This window comes from Harpia harpyja, chromosome 6 (assembly GCF_026419915.1).
Source record: "Harpia harpyja isolate bHarHar1 chromosome 6, bHarHar1 primary haplotype, whole genome shotgun sequence".
Lineage (NCBI taxonomy): Eukaryota > Metazoa > Chordata > Aves > Accipitriformes > Accipitridae > Harpia > Harpia harpyja.
In genome coordinates this window covers 57,600,975-57,622,909 of record NC_068945.1, presented here as the reverse complement: position 1 = coordinate 57,622,909, position 21,935 = coordinate 57,600,975, and the positions used below count along the sequence as shown (strand labels likewise).

The 21,935-nt window shown below is 39.5% G+C and overlaps 1 protein-coding gene across 14 annotated transcripts in view; it reads left to right on the top strand.

Annotated features, from left to right (window-relative positions):
• Positions 1-21,935, top strand: part of MAGI2 (membrane associated guanylate kinase, WW and PDZ domain containing 2) — a 770,074-nt gene that overhangs the window by 691,761 nt on the left and 56,378 nt on the right. For 10 of the 14 annotated variants that reach the window (XM_052789022.1, XM_052789019.1, XM_052789026.1 and 7 more), the window contains 4 exons: positions 2,399-2,490; positions 8,506-8,698; positions 9,702-9,788; positions 11,811-12,059. In XM_052789022.1, coding sequence (XP_052644982.1) covers positions 2,399-2,490; positions 8,506-8,698; positions 9,702-9,788; positions 11,811-12,059 — 621 coding nt within the window. The remainder of the gene's footprint in view (positions 1-2,398; positions 2,491-8,505; positions 8,699-9,701; positions 9,789-11,810; positions 12,060-21,935) is intronic. The other 4 variants (XM_052789023.1, XM_052789031.1, XM_052789021.1 and 1 more) reach the window with 1 other exon arrangement.

Genomic DNA, 21,935 nt, shown 5'->3' with positions numbered 1-21,935 from the left:
TGTCTTTACTGGTAAGGTCTGTGTGCTGTTTGCTTGCAGAGGCTTGCAATAACAGGGAGGTGGACTAGATGACCCAGGGATCCTTTCCAGTCCCAAGTTTTGTTTGCTTGGTGGGACATAAAAGAACATTATTTTTTAAAAGCAGTTTTCAGTGGCCTGGTAAGTGTTGGCAGAGAATGGGTTCCATAGACTTCCAGCTATTTGAGAAGGAAGGCTCTTCTGAGCAAGCGTGATAGCATAGTCAGTTAATCCAAAGGCTTCCAAATGGTGTTAGAGCTTATAGAAAAGTATGCCCATATACAGTATTTTTAGCCTAAACCTTTTCACGGTCAACCTGGCTTCTTATTCCATTCTAAATGGGTAGAAAAACAGCCTCTTTAAAAAAAAAATAGTACCTCTCATTTTGGAGTCTGGTGCTGACATTTGTTTGGATCAGCTTTGTCAATGTATGTGTTTGAGGGACGTTTTCATCTCAGTGTGCCAAAGCATGTATTCTTCACAACCTGACATTCTTTTACTTTCTTAATGTATTCCCAACTGTGCATATTCATTCATGTGTGTGCAAATAAAGGTAGTGCTCAGTTTGTGACAGACTGCTGTAAACAGTGCCTTTGAGTGTTAGACCTGGGCTATAAATGGTGATCCTACTGTGTCTACCTACAGAGCCCTCTCCCTAGTACTAAGCCGCATCCCTGTTACACTTAGGCACAGCAAATCAGGTAAAGATAAGGTATCACTTTCATCTTAAAATTCCTCTGCCTCTCACAACTTTGAAACAACCTTTGCATTAAGTTAACATACTGTGCACGCACAAACTTTGTTTGTTCTTTTATTCACTTTTGAGACACTTATCAAATAAACTGGAAAAAGTCAGAATAATAAGCTGTTAGGATCTGTTTAGGTTTGTCTTCTAAATATATGAGAAGCAAGTTGTTAGGGAAAGATAATACTTCTATTTTACCAGTTGAAATATTTGTGATTCAGTCTCACTCGTACCAATATACATTGCTGAAATAATGCACTATGCTGCTGTCTAGAGAGGATTTTTATTGCACAGTCAGAGTATAGAGCCACTGCACGTAGTTCTGTATCTCTGTCTTTGCAAGACCTGACTGAAACTGAATTGGCTTTAATCCCAGACTAAAGCTGGGGTCTTCCCAACTCCGCAGTTTCTGAGGTGTCCACTGCTGGCTCAAGGGGGGATCTGTAAACAAGAGTCGCTGAAATATTGTGTTTCAGCCACCTGTAGTCCCTCCCCTCTCGAAGAAACAAGGCACAACTAGAACAGTGTGCTGAAATAAATCTCTCATCCCTTTTTGTGTGTTGGGGTTGGCAACAAGCTGACACTGGTCAAAAGCTGTCACAATTTATAGACCAGATTGCAATCTGTACAAAAGACCATTCCTGTTAATCACTGTCCTGCTTTAGGTAATGAGCCTAAAGCATCTCTGAACATGCAGACAAAGCAATAGTCAAAATAGACAATTTCTTAATCCTCTAACTACTTACGGTTTCACTTTATACTGTTTGAAATATTATTCAAAATTTCTCTTTTGTATCTTGAGGGCATGAAGACCCAAAACAATGGGCTCTTTCAAATAAAGCCAAAGATACTTTTATAAGAAACTGACTTTTAAAAAACACTATGTTCCTGAACTGATATTCCAGGGCAGAATATATGTTTACAGGCAAGTTATGCAGACATATGGAAGCACAATCTTAATGATTCATAAAGCTGTTGAGACTTTAATTGAGTAGCATTAAGGAGTTGAAGTTAATGCTGTTAGCTTTCAATTTAAACCCTAAGACTCAGAGGCTTGTAATGATAGCTTTCATCAAAACTCTTTATTGAGGGTATTACCTGAAAGTGGAGTACTTAAAAGATGCGTTACCTAAAAAGACATACTGCTTTATATCTGTATGTGGAACTAAAATGGCCTGTGATCATTATTCATCTTTTGTAAGTTGGACTGATAATTTTTCTATGTATCTCTATCTCCCATTTCAGTTTATTCTCTTTAGGTTTTAATGAACTGCAAGGAAAACACAAATTACATACCAGAGGTAGATGAACAGCAGTATATTATGCAGTCAGTTGTAGGAAGAAGGCACCTTTATAACCTCTATTTTGGACAGACTTTTCCAGTACTGTTCTCCTGTGAATGTGTTCTAGCTTGGTTTAGTGTATTCTGGTGAACATACTCATCCTCCAAAAGATACCTACATTTTCAAGTCTCTTCCTTGTCTGTGTACAACACATTGTGTCCCATTTGTTTCCACCAGCTCTAACCAGGATGCCATTAGTCACGTGCAATGAACACAAGGTGGGAGGGAAGATGGTGCAAACTCTCAAGACAAAGCCAAACGCTTTGCTCAGTGGGATTTCCCTTTAAACCAGGTCCCGATTACAAGGAGCTGGATGTTCACCTTCGGAGAATGGAGTCTGGCTTTGGCTTCAGGATCCTGGGAGGAGATGAGCCTGGACAGCCTGTGAGTTATTTCTTTCTGACTTTCCTTTCCATAACTCTCAAATCTGTGTAAAGGTCAGAAAAATACTACTACATAGCTGAACCCAAATGAACACCACAAGAAGGCTATAAGTAAAATGGCTTTTTTGTTCATCCATAGAAAAAGACAGGACTCTCAGGTTGTCTGCATCTAAAAGATGTCACAGTAAATTAAGTTAGCATCAGAAGGAATTAAGTTAGAAACAGTGCATCACTGAACCCTTTACTGCAGAGCGTGACCTGGCATCTTTTAATCTTTACTTTCCAAAACTGAGTTTAAGCAGAAGATTTTAAAAATCAGATTATGTAAAAGTATGTATAACTGTGTTCAGTGTAGGCAGACTATATATATGCATAAGGTTAAAAGATAGTTTTGATAATGCAATTTCCAGAAACACAGAAGGCCCCACCAGGGAACTGTAGTCCATGTTCCAGGTTAGATGACAACATCACATGATGCATCAGGCATAAAAATGGTAGCTTTATACCATTAGGAGGGAGACATCCCCGTAACCAAATAACAGGTAACAAAACCAATGTAGATTCATTGCAGTTGAAATAAAATATAAAATAAAACATATACCTGATTTTTAAAGGAAATGTGTACACATTTTGGTAAACTAGCGATATATATATAAATACTATAATTTTGAGAGAGCAGGCAGAATTAGTACTCCTTCAGAATAACTTTGATGATATAACTATGCTTTGTCAGCAAGGACTAATCCCAAGTCGATAATGATAACATTTTATTATCACAACCTTATGCCTAGTCTGAGTCCTGTGTTACCACATTTCTGAGATAAAGTATAACTAGTTGATAGATTTATATATTCCGTATTCAAATTCATACAGAATAATATAGTTGTCACTCAAGCATTAACAATAACCAACACATGGCTCTGAGAAACAAAGAAGCTCCTCTATTTTAAAATTGTCAACATCTGTCAAAGTACTGATAAGTATTAATAGTTCACTGATGCCTCCTGCAAAAAGAAACAAATGCACTGTGTTCTAAAAAAAGGTCCTTCAAGTGCTGATTGAAATGCAGAGACCCTATTTTAGAATAAGTGTTTTGGAATGGATTTTCAAAGCTAAATAAGGTGTAGCTGTACAGAATGACTCCAAAACAACACTGTTTCATCATCTACACTCGCAGTGTGCCTGAAGCCCCTCTGGCATCTAACTTTCTTCCGTGGAGCATGTCCCAGCACACATAAAATGAGGCCACTGAGCCATCATCTGCACATTCTCCGACTAAGCATTTTTCCTGTCCTTTCTGGATGGCCCAGCCAGTATGGGTTCTCAGAGTTCACCTACTGGGTGAAGCCAAAAAGGAAATCTGTTAGGAGCTAGAGGAAATGTCCCATTTTATCATTTTATCCTGCAAGGAATTGGCACTAGTGGAAGATTTGGAAATCTCCCTCTACCTGCTTCGGACAGTAGTGTCTAGTGGCATTTCCCACCTCCCATGAAATTGTCCCTGGGTACAAGGCTGCTCAGTATTCTGGAAAAGTCTGTTGTGGTGTCTCCTTTAGTGCTTTTTTCATTACAAGTGGGTAATTAAGTAGTCACAGGCTGAGTGTCTGACTGGCTCTGCAGTTTGAAGGTTTATGACATTCTCATGGGGAAAAGTGCAGCTCAAATGCCTCATCTAAAAGATGATTATTTATATAAAATGGAATGATTTCAACCTAAAGGACTGTGAGAAAACTGGTTTAGAATATCTAGAATTCTGCTGGTTGGGAATACGTGCCGGAGTTGTGGGAGACCTGAATTTATGTCTCTGCTCAACAATCCAGTAGAGTGGGAATTTGGAAATGAGTCTTTTGCCTCCCAGCTACACACATTATGCACTGAACTGTTACAGAGGAAACAGCTCTTTCTAGTTTCTTTTCAGCAAAGGACTGACCTGTCTTTACTGTCCAAAGTCAAAGAGCCATAGCTGGCTACTAAGTGCAGAGATAACTATCTTGCTATTTTTCGAGAGCAGGACCAAAAATGCTGCCTTCTGTGAACCACCTTCTAAGATGCTTCACTGTCCTGCTGAACCATTGCTCTCAGCCTGCACTTAGCCTCAAGGTTGCTATCTCTCGTTCAGGGCTTGCAAATACAAAAGCATTTTTCCCCGAGATGTATCAATCTAACAGGCTTTGTGTCTCCCCACAAACCATGTCTCAAAGTCCTCAGGAATGATTAAGATTCTAGCTTGAGGCTGAGGGTCCTACGAGGCAAAAAGGCATCTCCTTAGAGCTAGGTGTTGCAGTGCTGAACTTCTCAATTCTCACTCCCTCTTTGCTGCCCCTCTACTTGTTTTCACTGCTCAAATTCATCACTAATAAAGATGACAGATGTACTCCACTTTTTTTTAGTTTCCATCTATTTTGTATTCAAAATACAAGACTTTTTAACTCTGTTTTCTCTCCTCCACTGCTTCCCTGCTCCCCCATGGACAGCCCACCTGCAGCCTCCCATTTCTTTCACCTCCAGAAAAGGAGAGGCAGTTTCTGCCTGTCTTCCAAACCCCTGCATTTCCTATGAAACAAAAACTGAGGTGCTTTGAAATGTTTGTTTCAGCTCTCCCACTATGCAGTCAGGTAACACAGAACAAAAGGAAGCTTTCATTGCCTTTTGTCTTTGTGGTTTGGTTTCTAAGAAGGTATATGGATTCTTCAGCATAAGGCAATAAGTTTTTCAAAGAAGCAGAATCCACACAAAGTTTTTTTAGAAGGATAATACTGACACTGTAGAGGGACTGTAGTTTAGTTTCCTTCTAGTTATATCAGCTCCCTGGCACCTTAGGGGGAATAAGTGCTGCTGGACTACTCCACTTTCCATATTTGTAAGCATAAAGATGCTTTCCAAAGGAAAAACTTAAATTTATTGAGAAATTTCAAATATTAGGACTGTGGGTTGTGCCAGTTCCAATCACCTCTCAAATCTTATGAAACCATACCACCACAGGTATTTATCGCATCTCCCAGTAACTAGAGGAGTTAGAAATAATCTGACTCTGTCACAGCAAATTATAATATCACTGAAAGCTTGCAAATGTACATAAATTGGAACTTTACTGAAGTTGCAAATTGCTGTCCCAAAGCAGAGAAGAATTTTGGATACATTTGTGCAGCTCAAACTCAAAATGACAGGAACATATACATAATTACACTACAAGTTTCACCTTTTCAACACAGATTGACTGGGATTCTTCTCAAAAATGCCTGCAAGATGTATGTCTATATTCCTTTTATGATCAGTGCCAAGAAACAGACATTTCTAAGACATAACAGATGTCCATAGAGCAAAACGTTAGGATAATGCAGACCACACCTTAGGAACTCCTATTTTTAGCAGTGATTAGACAGAGTTCGGATGATTAGCTTGGTTTTAGACATCACAGGCACTTAAAATTAGGTGAGAAGAATCACACCTTTTATGTGTATTACTTAAGTTTTACTATGTGCCTGTGAAGCTACTGTGTTATATTCAGAGAAAATGAAACACAAAGTCAAATAAATACCAAGAATCAAAAAGAAACTCAGTATCAAAACAGATTAACATGTATGAGTTAATAGACCCAGGCTTCAATTCCAGATTATGCTCTGTCACAATCTTCCTAATCCCAGCATTTCTCATGTTTAATCTCAAGCAACAGGTGAAACTTTCCCTTTTCTCTATAATACACTCATTATTGGCTACCTATCATCTTCCTTTTCCTCACACATTCAAAGCAATCTCATGCCAGTATGAAACTGCGCTACAGAGGTAATATAATCCTGATAAATATTTTTCCAATTTGTGTTTTGCTTGTAGAATTTATAACTATTATGGAAACTACTCAGCCATGAAATGCAAGCAGATACTGGATAAGAAACAAGTTCAGACACAGAAAATGAAAAAGAAGAAAATTAAGTTATTCTTGCTGTTAAATGTACCCAGTAACAGATATGGTGGCCATCATCTTAACACATCTACCTGAAGTGTTTTAAAGTAGGACTCTGCTGCTTATGTGAGGAGTCAGTTCCACCACTGAGATGAGTAACACAATCACATTCCACTGTGGACATGTGAAATATCAGCAATAATTACTTAATTAGTCAAAACTAGAGAGAGTTTTTGCACTTTGCTGCAGATACTGATGACCTACCATGCTCTGAGCTGCATTTGTGTTTCTCCAAAGGTTAAAGATGCACAAATTGTTCAATACTTTGGCAGCCAATTATAAAGAAACTCCAAATGCTCAATAAAACCAAAGGAGGAAGGCAGTCCCTACAATCTTCCATGCTGCAGAGGGTTATCACCAGTCTCTTCCCAAGATAACTAGGAAAAAATTCTTAGTCATATAAGATGCCCAAATGTAAAGGTTTTGAGAATACTTTCTGGAGATCTAGCTAAATGTAGCTTTGGACAGCTTTTTTCCTGTCCAGTAAAGGAGCATAAATACGTATTTCATAGTATTTCAAAATCATTGGATTTTTCACAAAGTATTTTCCAAAGCTTTGACGTATATTCTTTCACTATTTGAAGAACAGAATGGAGAACCTGAAAGAGTCTCTCTAGCAACTCCGCTTGGCACTGCTTAACAGGATCCCAGGAACACCAGGAAGCAGGAAAATGCCGCATCGTGTTCTCTCTTTGCTAAGTTTTAAAAGCAAAAGTGAGCCAAAGGGAGGCTAGAAACTGGGGAAAATTCTCCAGGCTCCACATGGGGTTTCATTTAAACACTCTGCTGGGATACTTGCAACTCTGCAGCTAAGACCACAAAAAAACCCCAAGATCACCTGCGTGACTACCACATCTAGCCTTTGCAGTTCATCATGAAAAGAAATACTTGATAGCTTTTATCTTTTATTATTTAAACCAGATTGTCACACGGCATGTCATATCCATCATTCTGTGCTCACTCTCGCACAGAACAGGGGAAAGGAAAATTTGGAACAGGCTCTGTGAATGCTTTAATGTTCTTTCAAAGAAAGCAGGTTTTGTTTGAATCAATCTCAACTGTTCTACCAGTTACTCCACAGGGAAAATATATATGTCTCCTTCTAATAAATTATGTGAATTTATGTGCATAGAAAGTGGAGAAAGTCATTAAAAGGTTTTGAACAGATTTTTTACTAGTTTATATGTCCCATACAAATTACATTTAAATGTCGATTTGGGAAAACAACATCTGCCCAGAGTAAGCTGACATTTTTTCCTCTTTTTCCATTTTGTTAATCAACCACTACCTGAGCAATTATTCATTATGAGTAACAACATTTGATATAACACTTCTTTTCCCCAAAGAGTCCCAAAGCAAACTCTGTGTAGTGGGGTCACTTCCACTACTGACCTCAAGTGTATTACTCCAGGTGCTTAAATCACACAGCAGTGAGGAACCTTTGATAAGAAATATGCAGACTGACTAATTTAAAGTCAAAAGGACCTTTATGTGGAATTAATTTGTTTAGATCTTCTGCATAATGTCGTCCATTAGGTTAGATATTAGGAAAAATTTTTTTACTGAGAGGGTTGTCAAACATTGGAATGGGCTGCCCAGGGAAGTGGTTGATTCACCATCCCTGGAGGTATTCAAAAAGTGAGTGGACAGGGTACTCCAGGGCATGGTTTAGGGGGCATGGTTAATGGTTGGACTTGATGATCTTGAAGGTCTTTTCCAACCAAAATGATTCTATGATTCTATATAAACTCAACACTCCTTATAGACAGATTGTCTTGATTTGAAGATATCAGGTAGATCATCCTTAGATCAGGATTCTCAGGTGTATCACTCCTATGCAGGTAGGAAGCATCTTACCTTCTTACTAAAGGCAAGGAAGCATCTCCAGTCACACCCACAGAGGAGGAGCACAGCTTTCAGACACACACAGATCTCTTCACCTGCACCGAATCACTAGCTTAATTTCAGAAGAAAGAGAAAATCACTGCAACATTCATGGCACTAAATTGGAGGCTCAGTGTATATATGACGGGATTTTGTTTCTTTGCTGCCTAGATTCTCATCGGAGCAGTAATTGCCATGGGCTCAGCAGACCGAGATGGTCGTCTCCATCCTGGTGATGAGCTGGTGTATGTAGATGGGATTCCAGTGGCCGGCAAAACCCACCGATATGTGATTGATCTTATGCATAACGCTGCCCGAAATGGGCAAGTGAATCTTACTGTGAGGAGAAAGGTGCTACCCACGGGTGAGTGAAGGCTGGGAAAGATGAAAGGAAAAACAGATCTCAATGCTGGCAGCCCAAACAGGCGCTGTTTTGAAAAAATAGAGAAAATTAAAATCAAAGTGAATGTTTGTGTCATTTTGAAGAAAGAATAATTGTAAATACGTGTCCCTTGTTTCTGTGACAAAAACAATACAGCTGAGTGTTGTTTCCTTCAGAAGTGGAAACAATATTGGCAACCCTGGTGTGGTGATCATGAGTGCTCTGGATTTGTTCCATGCTGTCTTGGTCTGTGCTGTCACTTCTTGTCCACCTTTGGGACAGAACGTTCACCTCAGTTAAAGCTGTTAAAGCTGACTGTGTCAATAAGCAATGAGAGAAAGGCTCAAAGACTGTTAACCGTTTAGGGCAGGAACTCATTTCACTCTTGTATGTGTTAAAAGCCCATTTCTGGTCTCACTGATGTCATTGATGGAATTTTACCCCCCTTGACTGCAACGCAAGCTGGCTGAAAACCTTCTGTATGGCACAAGCGGCTCCTAGGAACAGGGCCAGATCCTCCCTTCAAGCAGACACGTTCAGAAAATAAACCTAAAACAATATGAAGAATTTGAAGTAAATGAAACCTTTAAACTAGCTCGGTCTCAATTATTGACAAACACTGGAACCTGGAAAAATGTGTGGCAGCATCTATTAAAGCTGTAATGGCAGAATTTGCTGCCGTTCCATTGCAACCTTTGCTTACTCGAGGAAAGAAGTTTATTTAAGAACTTTTAAAACCTTTGTGGTGAGTACACTTCACAGAGGCACCAGAAATGAGCAAACCCACATTCCCAGCCTGTCCTGTCTTCTGCCTCCCCCTGCCCCAGATCCGCTGTCGTTGCCTGCGCCATTCCCCTTCGCTCCCCTGCCAAAAAGCCGCCCTCCCACTCACCTTCGTCTTCGCAGTCCCCCTCCCACTGCGGCACCGCAGCTCCCTGCCAGCCGCGCTCTCGCGGGACTGACTTTCTTCTGTTACTGACTTCAGACTCCTCCAGCCAGAAAGGTCCCCCTCCGCCCGGTGCGACGCCCCCTCGCAGCTCCCCCACCGCTAGGAAAATGGCCAATAACCAAGGTAATCCGCCGAGTGCTTGCGATTAGCACCTTTGCCGGGTCAGCTGGCTGTACAGACTGCAGGCAAAATTAGCAAGAGGGTTAGCGCAGAGTGGATGCCAGCCTTCGCTGCTGCTTGTTAAATATTAAATAAAAGGGTCTATTAGACGCTCTGGTCTCCTGGCACGGAAAATGAAGCAAGCTGGTAAAACACCTGGAGTTATTCTTGGGCCTTGAGAGTGCCACACCGGGGAGTATAGCGTGTAACTCATTAATGTTTAAGCATTTCAGGAGCTGAACAGGATTTTAATTTGGTGTGTTACAGCATAAGCTTTGTGGAAGAATTTTAAAACGAGCGACGTTGGGCATGACTGAAAAATGCTATACTAACGCATCAGGCCAATTGATTTCGTGTGAATTTTTCACTAGTGTGAATTTATACAACAGAGGGATCTGGGGCTTTCCTTACCTGCCTGGTAGCTGATGTACGTATCTTAGCCCTCACCTGGAATAGCCATTGTGCACAGATACTTGCCCAGATCTGGAACAGAAAGTCACCATTTGCAAGCTCTGGAAAACAATTTGATTAGGAATACGTGGTATTCAGAACAATGCAGATTAAAATGCCATTTTTTCACAGGCAGAAGCAAAATGTAATTTTTCTGATGAATATCTATTGCACAGCTGACAATCGAATAGCCATTTAAACTTTTCCTCCTTTATCTTTCTTTTCCTATACTTAATGGCGCTCAGGTGCATTCTTTTATGGCCAAGCCAGCTCTTGGTCATTCTGCAGGGTAAGATAATTTCCTTTCTGTTGCAGCCATACTGACATAAACAATATTCAGCTTTCTGAAACATGACAGCCAGAAAATGAGATCTCTCTTGTCACTGACTATGGCATTTAGTTGCAGATTTGGTTCAATAACTCTTGGAGATTTTCAATTCTAATGTAGGAGTATAATAATTGTTTGTTTTTCTTCCTCTTTATTCTCTCTAATCACTTTATTTCATAGTTGCAGAAGGACTGCTAAAGGACACACCTGACTGAGAAAACAACAGTTTGTCCTTGGATGATGTTTATTTTATTAACATATACACACTGAAGGTCTAATTTGCAAGCTCTCTTCCTAGGATGTATGTGTGTATACTTAAGCTCTTCACATGTTCAGTAGAATGACCCTGCCACTCTCATTGCTCCGAACAGAAAACTTATTACTTACATTCATCTGAAAGTTCTGTATTAAAACTGTCAATAAATGCTGATTTGTGTAAACAACTTAGATCTGCGAGGAATATAAATCTTTTTTCCCATCTGGAAGTGTAACTTTGCTGTTTTCAATTGCCAAAACGCTTGTACTAAAAAAGTGTGTAATCCCGCAAGATTTAACTTGTTCTCTGTTCTTGTTACTATAAAGCAATACTGAAGTGTGGAGGGACTCCATTTTCACTTCTGCCCTTTCGAACTCGCCACACAAGAGCATCTTCAAAACCTTTAAGCGACCACTGCTTCTCTCATGACACCCACAGAAAAACTATTTGTGATTATTTTTCATTGTATAAAACTGCTCTGTTCCATGAACATCTTTTGAGCACGCTAATCAACTTGTAAGAAGAACATTATTCAGCTAATCCTAATTACTCTATGTTAGCTGCCTGCTTAAATTCTTTTAATCCAAATGCAAATAATTTTATATTGGATTAGACAGTCACATTTTCCTCTTGATGACAGATCAACCGGCAGACAAGGGAATAGTGCTTGCTAATGTTTTTGCAGTCCAGAGAGCCACAGTTTCTTACTTTCCTTTCTTGTAGAGAGCTTAGCAGTGAGTGTTCATGCTTGCTTTATCTGATCGCCCTCAAATGTTTTGCATAATTGTGTAGATTCCTGTCTCTCTGCATCTATTACAGCTCCTAGTTTAATATTTGCGGTAGTCTGGGCTATAGACGGTCAACTGTATTCATGTTGCATTAGCAAATGTACTGTAAGTCACAGAGCCACTGAGCAAGTCAGACTGTAATACTGGTGTGATTTATGTTGTAGGAGAGCCGTGCCCAGAGAATGGCAGAAGCCCAGGCTCCGTGTCCACGCACCACAGTTCTCCAAGAAGTGACTACACTACTTATGCTAACAGTAATCACGCTGTCTCTAGTAGCAATGCTACACCCCCCGAGGGCTTCACTTCTCACAGCCTGCAAACCAGTGACGTGGTGATCCACCGCAAGGAGAATGAAGGCTTTGGCTTTGTTATCATCAGTTCCCTGAACAGGCCCGAATCTGGGTCCACAATAAGTAAGTACATCACATTTTTCAGCTTATATTTTTCCAAGTTTGCCCCAAATAAAAAAAATAAATTAATTAAAACCTGACATCTGCTAACTAGTCACTGCAGAGATTAAAACTGAAGAGACAGTCAAGGTTGCTTCCAGTGGCACTGTTTGTTTGTCTGTTGTGTGTTGGACAAAACCAAAGGTTATTCTGGCCTCTGAGGCTCTGTGCTTCACACACTCATTTGGCTGTCAGAGGATTCACTCACAAAGTAGATTTTCTCTGTTCCTATATCCCAAAGAGACACCCTGCAGGTAAGCAATAGGGTTATGTGAATAAATGATTCCCACACACACAACTGAATTATACTTTTTTTTTTTTTTTTTTGATCAAGATGAAGTTCAGGAAGTTGAAATAAAAGCTTAGATCACAGCAAACCCTATGACAGCAGCTGTCTAGATAGGGCACTGCAGCAGCAACTGGAAAATGAGAAAACTGGTTAGACACAGGTGTAGAGAGGTTGATTTTTTAACTGTCTGGAGTATAGATAGTATAAAAGTTACCACCCAGTACATGGAGATGATGTATATAGTGGCAGGATCTGCCCTTAATAATTATAGCTCACCTTCTATCCAGAAAACCAATATTTGCTGGGGCTCAACTTTATTGCTTTATATAGGCATCTGGTGCCATTTGAGATGTCCTGGGTACATCTAGGGAGTGGTCAGGCAAATGTGGCATGGGACCTACAGAAGACTCACACCCTTTGGTAGTGGCAGCTGCTACTAACACCAACATTTGGGTGTTCCAAATGGCATTTAACCAACTGAGAGCTGAGCCCATTGGAAGGAGGAACCATAAAAGGCTTTATGTTGAGAGACATCCACATCTCCCACCAAATCCATCTGAAATTGTGAACACTAATCACTGCTGCAAAACCAAGACAAGTGAGAACATTTATCATTTTGCAAGTTGCAGCCTAATGCAGTCCTTTCCCTGCATTCAAAACATGGTTTGAAGGAACTGTTCTTTTGCCCAAAAGTCGTTCCTGAGGAAATAAAATCACAATTTCAACTCTTAGGGCCAAACTACTAAATTCATAACAGAAAAGCAACTAAGAAAGTACTGGGAAAGCCATATCTCACAATAGCAAATGATTTCAGAAAACTTCTTTTCAGTATTTCATGATCATGCAGTTAATAAAAGAGTTGCTTTTCATATTACCTCAGCTGAATTTTAAAATTCCATGATTGCCAGAATTAATATTGTAACAAAACCGTGGATAATTAGCCTCTTGGGACTCTAGTTTTCACTTTATTGAATATAATAGCCAACTGGAAGTTCTTTGCAGAAGATCAGACAGGAAAAAAAAAAATCCATAGAGGACATTGAGATACATACATATTAATCAGTTAAGTCAGTCATGAATTTTTCAATAAAATTATTTCACAGATAGGGTTTGTGGTTGGGGGAGATGGAGAGGGAAAGAGGAGAGGAAGAGAAAGAGAAAATGCCCAAGCAACCAAAAGTTCTGTGACTGGAGTATTCTGCTGAAGACAACAGACCCAGGTTCAAGACTCTGCTTTGCCTCCTACCCTCCAACAGGTCCTTGTGGTACTTTTCTTTCTCCCCAAGCAACTACAGGTAGCCACTGTTGAACCTCAGCTGAGCATCTCCAATAGTAAAGGAAAATGACAGTCTGCTGTGGAAGTGAAATGTGAAATTATTCAAATAATAACTGCATTGGATTTCAGTGATCCCAAAAAGTACCCAAATCCTGAGTTTAGAAGAACAGCAATGAACCAAAAAATGACATTTGCTGCAGACAGTGACAGAACAGAGAAGAAAATAGGCTTTATATGTGAATTCTGTTCCAAAACTGTAGCAGAAAAAATAAGCTGAAAATTACATAATCTGTCATCAGTAATAAAAACAGTCTAAAAATCATAGACTATTTGTAGTTTAAGGGAGGTTCATTTTCTTTACTTAATATTTATTTGGGTGAAGTAATTTGAGCTGTATTAACAGGAGCATAGCCAGTAGATTGAGGGGAACTTATTATCCCCCTTCACTCAATACTCACTAGGACCCGCCTAGAATACAGCATCCATGTTTTGGGCCCTTTGGTAGAAGACAGAACAGAAGAACTTCAGCAGCAGCCACTGAGACTTCCTGAGGTCCCTTCCAGCTTGAAATAACCTGAAATCCTTTGATTAAAATGCACAATTAGGGGTAGAGAGCATATTAACAGTAGGAAAGTATCAACAGGATATAGGAGGTGTAATGTCCAAAATATAGCTTACATCAGTATCAAAATATGGATCTGCATGGCACCATGTCAAGCACCTTGGTAGTCACTTCTCATAGCAGTAGTATGTTGATTTGGTGAAATGTTGTACTATAGTTCCAGTGATTTGGTGAAATGTTGTACTATAGTTCCAGTGTTTCTGGTTTCGGAGCCAGTGCGCTTGTTGCCAGCTCATGTATCCACATGTAGCACAGAATGATGCTGTGCAGACATACCCTAAACATACGCAGTTAAATGTTAACGTTGTAATTGCAAAGCAACTCTGAAAGAATCAAAATGGGCAAAATAGGTCAGAAAAGGGAATATCTTGTCGTGCCAGACACTACTAGGAATAGCATAGCCTAAGAAGTCGTCTCACTGGGAGCATCCTCAGGGCAAAGTGAAGAAGAGTTCCTTTGATTCAAGAATGTTTATTTGATAACTATATTCCCTTCTCTACTTTCTTGTAAAAGCAAAAGACTTGAGGACTTGGAAATGTAAGTACCATCATCAGTTTTACTCAAGAAGGCAATTAATCGTGCACTGAAAGTATTTTCCTTGTTCTTGAAATCACACTCATAAACTATGTTTTACAATCCAACAAATTACAACAGCTCTTGCTGAGTACAGGAGTGTGAACCTTGTGTCACTAGGTGCTTGTGCTTCAAGCACTCTTAAAATTGAGGTAGTCACTCCAACAGAGTTGCTACTAGGCTCAGAGCTGCAGGTTCATGGGTTTTCTGCTTTGCAGTTGGCCTAAAGCTCAAGGGGTTACACAAAAGCTCACCCTCTGTTTGCCAGGCGAGTTAAAACTAGCTCTGGCTGTGAAGCTGTAGGATCACCCCATGAAGTCAGAGTAGCAGTGTTCCAGTTGAGTCTCGTATCCCTTTCCCACCCTCTGATGGGATGTGCGCTGTGCTGGTCCCATGTAGCCTATTAGGAGTGGTTCGTGTCCCTCTGACCTGGAAAAGAGCCACGAAAGTCTCAGGAGCTCCCAGAATTAAGGCTGTCATTGTTGTTCCAAGAGGCTTAAAGACTTGGTCAACTTTTTTGTCAATATGCTTTTCCAGGGATTTGTTATTACTGTTGATTTACAGACCTGCCTTTACCTTGCAGAAATTTTCAAAATACTAAGTGCATTTTTTTTACTCTTCATACAGGCACAGAGTGAGGGCAGACTACAGCCATAATTAGGGAATAGAATATTTTTTCACATTTTGTGATAGGCAGCACTGTAGTAGCTGTCATTTTAATAAATTACTGTTAAGTAGTTTGGAGCCAGCCTTTCGATCTGGATGTAATTTTTACTTACTGGTACTTGCTTAAACATCCAATTCTTGTGGCACATGTCTTTTCCTGCATTCTATAATGGTAGAAATTTTGTCTCCCCTTTGTCAAAGCATTGCTTGGGATGTTCTCTAATCGAGCACAGGGGATTTTCTTGCACCAGACTACAGTTCTGATGTGGGGCAGATCAGGAGTGGAAAATGAATGACAAGGATTGAACGAAGAGACTTCACAGGGCAAAGCAGGGGCATAGACAAGGTCAGCTATGCTTCAAAATTATATCAGTAAAAGGAGATATAGTGAATAAATAAAGAACTGTGTTTGAGTGGTACATCCAGAAGCAAGTCATTTTGGCTAGTGGAGAGCACAGAGGCTCTTAGATTGCTAAGAGATTAAAAAAAAACCACTTGGCCAGGCTGCTGACCTGTTCCTAATGAAAGGATTAACTTCTACTGCCCCTAAAACATATTACCATGGTTTCCCCCAGGCCCCATCCCAACATTAAATGTGCTTTGGCTCTTGTCCCTTCTCCAGACAGGCCACCTAAATTTGACCTTACTCTGTGCTTTCTTTTGCTATGCAGGCTACACATAGTTTATCAAAATTTTCTCATCTCCAGTGGGATTTCTTTAGAGGACTCAGGGTCACGGTCCCAGCTGAATGCTTGAAAGCTAACTCTAGTTTTACACTTTTAGTTTGGGGTGGATCTGGACTGATTGAACCTCACAGCTCTGTGGAGGTCTTCCCAGGCAACTGCCTTTGCCCACCAAATTACAAACATCTTTTAGATGCCCTGGTTAAGTGGCAGAGTTAAGTGGCTAAACTGACCAAACTACAACCTATTTTTGAAGTCCTGTCCTGAGGAATACCTTCATGCTTCCCCCAGTAAAAATACTTGCAGCACATGTGGTTCTGGGAGGAAGGGTTCCTCCTGGAGCTGTCCCCTCCGAGTCCCCAGCATCCTGCAGCAACACATGAGGCTGTGGACGTGCAGCTGTGCCTGAGGTGCCATTGCCTCACACGACAGTGCTGTGTCACATTACAGCTAAAATACTGAAACTGAATTAATTAATCTACCCCTTGCATTACATTTAGGATAATACTCAATTGTGTGTGTCCTCTGTGGTAAAACCCCATTCTTGTGGAGCTTCTTAGGGTATCAAGATAAGTTCACTATCTGCACCCCATGGAAAAACACTTGCAGCCGGCTGGAAATGGCCGAAAGGAGATTTCTGGATGAATTTGTCCCAGAGCTTTATGGAGTACACTTGTCCCTGCCTCCTTCATATCTTCCTGCTGCTTTTACTTCATGTGTTTGGGATGGAACTTCCTCTAGGAGAAGAACTTCTGTAATCTAATTTCTAATTTCTGTAGAAAGAAACCATGTGTTGTAAATAGATCTCGCTAACTGGCAACTCCCAGTGAAATTGGAAAATTGACAATATTTCCATGAATTATACTGTAGCAGGTAATGTCAATTAGCACAGTTATAAAGTGTAAACAAACTGAAAATACAGGCATAATCAATAAATAATTTTTAAAAAATTAAAGGCAGACAACTGTGCATACTTGTTATGATCTTCCTCCTGTTTAGCAAAAGAGGAGTTGTAGATTTAATTTGCCCCTACACTGCATATGCCAATGACTGCTGGATTTTCAAAACATGATAAAACAAAGTCTAATGAAAGAAGTTTCTCTCATTTCTCAAAACATGCAGTCTTAACTAAAAACCGTAAATCCAAGATAAGCCTCTGCTGACTGCAGAAAACAGCGTTCTGAAATAAGTCCCATTCAGCCCCAGAGTTTCTTTGAACTCCTTGCAGTTTAGAGATAAAAAACAGCTTATTGATCTATGATAACTGTGTGCTCTGAGAGAGTTATTTGTGCTGCAATTTCACCCATGTGTCTTCCTGGTGCCTGGGGACAAAATTTTCTGTGACCGATCTGCAAATTCTAAAGAAAACAGAGCTTTAGAAATTAGGATGTCTATACCACCTTGGAGATCTTTGGAACAGAGCAGCGAAAACCCACCTGCAGCATGAGTCCCCTGTGGAAGATAGCTGCGACTTGTGGGCAAAGAATCTGGTTTCTCATTTCTACTTAGCTTTGGTATTCAGGTTTGAGCTGTTATTCTGCTTCTTCAGCTACAAAACACACTTTCGAAGCTTGTTTAACTGACAGTGTAATTTGGAGCTTAATGAAATTGTTACATGATTCAGTTTTTCAAATCAATATATGCAATTAATAATAGTGAAATAAAGAAGTGAAAGAGATTTTTAATATCACTGAAAATACGTTACTGCAGTTTGCAGGCATGAAATACTCAATTGGCTATTTGATATTTTTTGGAGAAGAAAGCATGGAGGATCTTGACCACATCAGTCCCCTCTCTAGATGACTTCTGTCCTGCAGCATGTTCCCAAGTAGGTCATTTGGACCTGGTGGTGCTGCTCTTGTGTTCTCAAAGAACAAACTCAGAGAGTTTTCATAGCACAAACCTGGGTAGGGAATCAAGGTTTTTCTAATGATTCTACAGGGCCCATTTTGATTTCATGAGAAGCCTGAATTAAAGTACCTAAGTTCCATTAATTTTTTCTTAGATCTTCAGATTTCTAAGGTACGTGCACTCCTTCCCACCTAGCTTCTTATGCCTGTGCTATGCAAGTAAATATGCTCCGTATCAGCACACAATGGGATGTTTCAGTTGATAGGTTCATTAACCTTATAAACAAAAGGGATTATTGTCATCTGCAACTGCAGCATGCCACAGATTTCTATTTTCCAAATGAGTATCACATAAAATAGCCCATCAATTTCAGGAAAATATTTTATCTTGATTCTAATATTAGCCCTGATAGAAAGTCCACTGTACTCAAGCTTCCCAAATTTTAGGTTATTCAGTAACAAAGAAATTACAGATGTTTACATTTAATATATTCTCCCAATTAAAATCTGATATGCTGGAGCCTGCTGGTTGAATGAAAAATCTTGTACCTTTTGAGAATTGAGGATACAATAAGTATTCATGTGATCAGCTGTATAACATTGAAAAGGACAGCTGGCTCAGGAAGGTTCATTTGCTTGGTTTACTATCTATATCCATTAACATTAGAAAAGATTGCAAGAATTTATCTGCCAGAGGGTTTAATAGATAAAGTAGAGGTTCGATTTTTTTCCCCTTGACTGATCATTTTTGACATTTAGCTTCTATATAGGGGAAAAAACAGGAAAGTTGCTTTCTACAAAAAAACAGTCTCAACAGTTACATCTAGAAGTACTGAATAGAAGTAAAAAAAAAAAATCTTGATGTAAAACAGAAAAACATTATTTGTTGGTGATGTTGCCGAAATCCGGAATAAAACTCCTTAACAGCAATGAGAATTTAAGAAGCAGGCACTCCTTTATTGCAGCGCTGGGCACACGGGGGATCGCTCCACCTATCGTGTGCACCTGTCTTGTCTAATGATACAGTTAAATACACACCTGTTATACATATTCATTAAGTTTCTGGGAAATGTTATACATAATCATCAACTTTCCAGTAAATCATTAGCATATGTATATGTCTCTTCACGCAGGCGCAGCAAAGGTCTCTGGTGGTCTTCAGAAGCCCTCTGGTGGTCTTTCGTAGTCTTCCTCACTTGTCCGCTTCTTGACCTCTTTTAGTTGATTCTGCGCAGTATGATTCTCATCACTATCTATATTAGTTTGCATTAAAATGTATACTATGTTCTCTTTTGAAATCCAACCTTTTCAATGATTGGTCTTTCAGTTATCAAGATGGGAAAGGTAGGGAGTTTCCAAGAAGCAAATCTTCTTGGCTTCTTAAAAGAAAATATAAGCCAACGATAATCAGCTAAAAGTACCGTACTGCACATTCTTTAAGTTCTTTTTCTACTATAGTCACACATTATAACTTTATATTCCTAATATTTTAGCTGTAATCAGATTTGATTTCTTTTAAAATGTAACAGTGACATCTTCTCAGAATCAGCTATCTCTAGCACATGGGACTCCCAAGTAAGGAGAAATCATTTTTATTTCCAAAAAGCAGGAGGCTGATAGATATACACAGTGTTAGAAGCAGTATCTATATTCAGCAACAGCCGTGGCTGTTGTGTACAGCTGACCCAAGCATAAGGACCCTCAGGTGTAACACCACAGAATTTACTCTTTCTTTTCTATGACATGAAGGTATGGGAAGGATGTTAATTTGGATCATGGAGAGCAAAAGTGGGTGATTTTATCAAATAAAATATTAATATAGAGAAAATTGTGAATTTGTAGTTATCAGTAAGTTTCTGAAATCAGACCTTATCCACTTTCTAAATGCAAAGATTTCTTTTACATCATGTTGTTTCTTAATTTTTTAATTTAAATTCTCTTTTGATAATGAGCTTAGAGCTGATCATTGCACAGTTAACTCCCTTCTGGAAAAACATCAGCTGCTAAGTGCCAGCACTGGGTCAGTTTCTGTTCCTGACACAAATGCTGTAAATATCTGAGGGAGCTTTAGGGGGAGAGGTTGATGGCTTCAAACATCTTAGAAGCTTTGGTGCTGTCAGGATTCAAATCTTCCTGAAGTCACAAATTTTTTAAATAAACATACTGCAGAAAAGTTAGATCCCATCATAAGATCCGTTGTTAGGAAATGCTTCTGTGCCATTGCTGTTCTCTGCTAGAGTTTTTTTGGTTCTAGGATTATGACTTCTGCCTTTGAAGGATTTATTTTTTCTTAAGGTAGATATCCATATATATATCACTCTTGAGTATCACATTCTGGATGACTTGATAGTATTAGAGAAAAAAAATCTTTTATGTCTATTTTGAAGGACTGTGTGTTTTATATAAATATAAACTGTTTCTCACTACTTTCCCATATATTCAACAGTTTAAAAAATCTGTATAAAACCCTGCTTACCATACTATTTTTCCCTTGCAGCCTCATCCATTGTGTAGTCTGAGAGAATTAAGAAATGAATTGTCCCGCAAAGGGGCAGCTTGTTTTCTGTGCTCACTCTTAATGTGAATAGTGAGATTCTTGAAAAAAAAGCCACAAATCCAAGTGTTTCTGTAGAGCCTGCTAATATTAAATGCTGCTCAGGTAACTCAGTGTTTTGAAATAAGTGGATCAAATTCTCTGCAGAGTCTAATCCAGGCACGTGCTGCCACTGTTCAAAATGTACATGTTTGGAGAACAGCTTGTGGTGAATTTTTAAAAGAGATGTGAATAGATTAGTAAAAATTTTTAGGGGCGAGTGGAATTATTTACTACCAGTCAAGTGATCTGGGACTTCCTTTAAAAGGTTACATTAATAAATACTCTGCTTAGATAAAAATAAAGCACTGAAGATGGAATTTAAGAAAAAAGATGATGTGTTGACAAAGCCCTAATTAAATGCCAAACATGGAAGGTTTCTTCCCAAGAAGAGACCTGTGATGCTGGGAGAGACCAAAGAGCCCCGCAGCCCCACGCTGTCCCTGGCCATGACCCGTGGCAGAGAGGACAGCATGTACAGCAGACAGGGACCTTCCCCAGGCATCTCCTCAGCTTTCACAACCAGGACTTTCTGATTTAATCAGCAGTGGCTCCACCCCTGTGAATTTGTCTAATCCCTTTTTTTGAATCCTTTCATTCTTCTGGCCCTCCAGAAGGTTGCCCCACCTTCTCTTCTCCAAGCTGCAGATAGCAAGTTCATGGACTGACTGCTCCTTTGAGCAGAGGCTGTCTTCTGCTTCTCACTGCCATGTTGTCTTTGTCTGAATCTTTGCTAGTTTAGTGCTATGATTTTTGAGGTGAGGGTACTGAAACTATCAGCAATATTCAGACTTTAGCTGCACAGTAGTAACTAGCAATAGTTTGTTTCATTTGCTATTCTTGTTCTAACTCTTAAAATTCTATTTACTGTTTTACTCAGTTTATGTTTTTAGAGAAGTAGGCACACTTATTTCAAGATCTCTTGAGTGGTAATAATTAATTTAGGGCTCGTCTCTGCTTAAGCTCGGACAGGGTTATTTTTTTCCCATGTGCATAATCTTGCGTTTCTTTTCGTGAGATCTTGTCTGCCACTTCAGTCAACCCACTCAGTACTGACAGTTTCACAGCTCTTCCATGCCTGTTTTAGATGTGACCGTTCTGAATGATAAAAATTCTCCATTTCAGAATTTCGCAGTTCATTTCTACCTTTGTTCCTTAGCTTTTACGTAATTAATCCCCTATGAGAGTAGCTCCTTCTTATCGCTTCATAGTAAGTATTTCAGACCAAAGGCTCTTAAAAATTAAAAGTTTTCTAACATATTCTAACATGTGCATATTTTCATGAACA